Source organism: Amphimedon queenslandica, unplaced genomic scaffold (assembly GCF_000090795.2).
Source record: "Amphimedon queenslandica unplaced genomic scaffold, v1.1 AMPQUscaffold_2491_Cont25507, whole genome shotgun sequence".
Taxonomy (NCBI): Eukaryota; Metazoa; Porifera; class Demospongiae; order Haplosclerida; family Niphatidae; genus Amphimedon; species Amphimedon queenslandica.
The window spans coordinates 1-1,302 of record NW_003557174.1 but is presented as its reverse complement, the minus strand read 5'-3'; the positions used below and the strand labels follow the sequence as shown (position 1 = coordinate 1,302).

The 1,302-nt window shown below is 36.3% G+C and overlaps 1 protein-coding gene across 1 annotated transcript; it reads right to left on the bottom strand.

Annotated features, from left to right (window-relative positions):
• Nucleotides 1-303: 303 nt before the first annotated feature.
• On the bottom strand, nucleotides 304-1,278 carry LOC109593204 (uncharacterized). The gene is made up of 4 exons (XM_020008394.1): nucleotides 1,264-1,278; nucleotides 749-1,199; nucleotides 631-690; nucleotides 304-575 (listed from the first exon to the last, which is right to left on the bottom strand). Exons 2-4 carry the CDS (start codon nucleotides 981-983, stop codon nucleotides 304-306), a joined length of 567 nt encoding a protein of 188 aa, XP_019863953.1. The 5' UTR covers nucleotides 984-1,199; nucleotides 1,264-1,278.
• Between the last annotated feature and the right edge of the window lie 24 nt (nucleotides 1,279-1,302).

Below are 1,302 nucleotides of genomic sequence, written 5' to 3'. Positions count from 1 at the left end.
TCATTACATTGTCTATTGTCTCACAAGTGGTCAAGTCAATGAGATTGATATGACTAACGGGTGGTTGAAGAAGGACCTCCTCACAGGATTGACCCTTTGCACTCCTAAATACACCACATGTATACACATGGGTAGATCTAATGATTAAAGTTGCTGCACTGCATGTATCTAATGGGGCAAACGCATGATTTGACTATTATCTTTTTATGGAAACTTGAAAACAGAAATCATTGACATAAATTATAACAATAAGTATTATTATTATACTATAATGTATGAGGAATAAGAAAATAATTTTTACTGTTATTGTTTACATGTAGGCAGACGCTTTATTTCAACAGCAACATCGTTTCTTCCCAATTCCTGGAGTGCTTTTATCAGCTTTTCCCTTGTAGCAGTACCAGTCTTTAACCAGTGAACTATCATGTCTTTACGGGATACATCTATTTGATAGAAACTCTTCGAATGAATTAGCTTCAATTCTTCATTTTCAATTCCAAGATATAGTCCTAATGTCTCCCATTCATTGACTATCTTATTGATAGCTTTCAGTATAACAACAGCATGAGACTCATCTGTAAATAAATACACACATTATCTATTAATAATAATACTAACACATTCACTCACTTAATACAGAACCTTCTGGCAGAAAATTGTCTGTATGAACATCAGATGAAGCAATTGGATCTGTAAAACATGATTTTACAATACCTTCAAATCTAGTGGTGTATGCTAAATAACTTACCTAATAGCCAGCAGCTTTGTCTCTCATCAGTCAATGCAATGGGTGGAAGATCAGTCTCAATACTGCACCTGATCTCTGGAGGGTCTCTCTTGTATGAGATTCTGATAGGATGAGGATTCCTCTCAGTCTCACGGCTTCTGTGTTTCTGGTGACAATATGTCACAGCAGATATTTCCAGTGTCTCCTCATTGTAAGCTAATGCAGCAGCACTGGCATATAGACCCTCTAGGATCATTGAACGAAGAACAGAGCAATCTTTAGGGTTTCCAGTAAAGTAGACTTCAATAAATTTATGCTCATCAATGAATATGACAGACCCAAATAGATCCTCAGAGTAAAGCTTGACAGCATGTCGGAGCTGCTTTGGAAAGAAAGGAGACTTACTGTCGATGTAAAAGTGAGGACTCTCCTTTCTACTTAACAGAGAAACAATCAATGTTGGAAAGAAACCCTAAAATAAAAAACAAAGGGAAAGAGATTAAACAATACACACACACACACTGGCACTGTATTACCTGTAGTACTAGTTTACTGTTTGATGTAATGACTAGTGG

Coding starts and splice junctions, on each gene's coding strand:
- LOC109593204 (XM_020008394.1), bottom strand. CDS start 983: ATGATCCTAGAGGGTCTATATGCCAGTGCTGCTGCATTAGCTTACAAT. Junction 691..748: donor ACAAAGCTGCTGGCTATTAG/GTAAGTTATTTA, acceptor CATGTTTTACAG/ATCCAATTGCTTCATCTGAT. Junction 576..630: donor GCCAGAAGGTTCTGTATTAA/GTGAGTGAATGT, acceptor ATTTATTTACAG/ATGAGTCTCATGCTGTTGTT.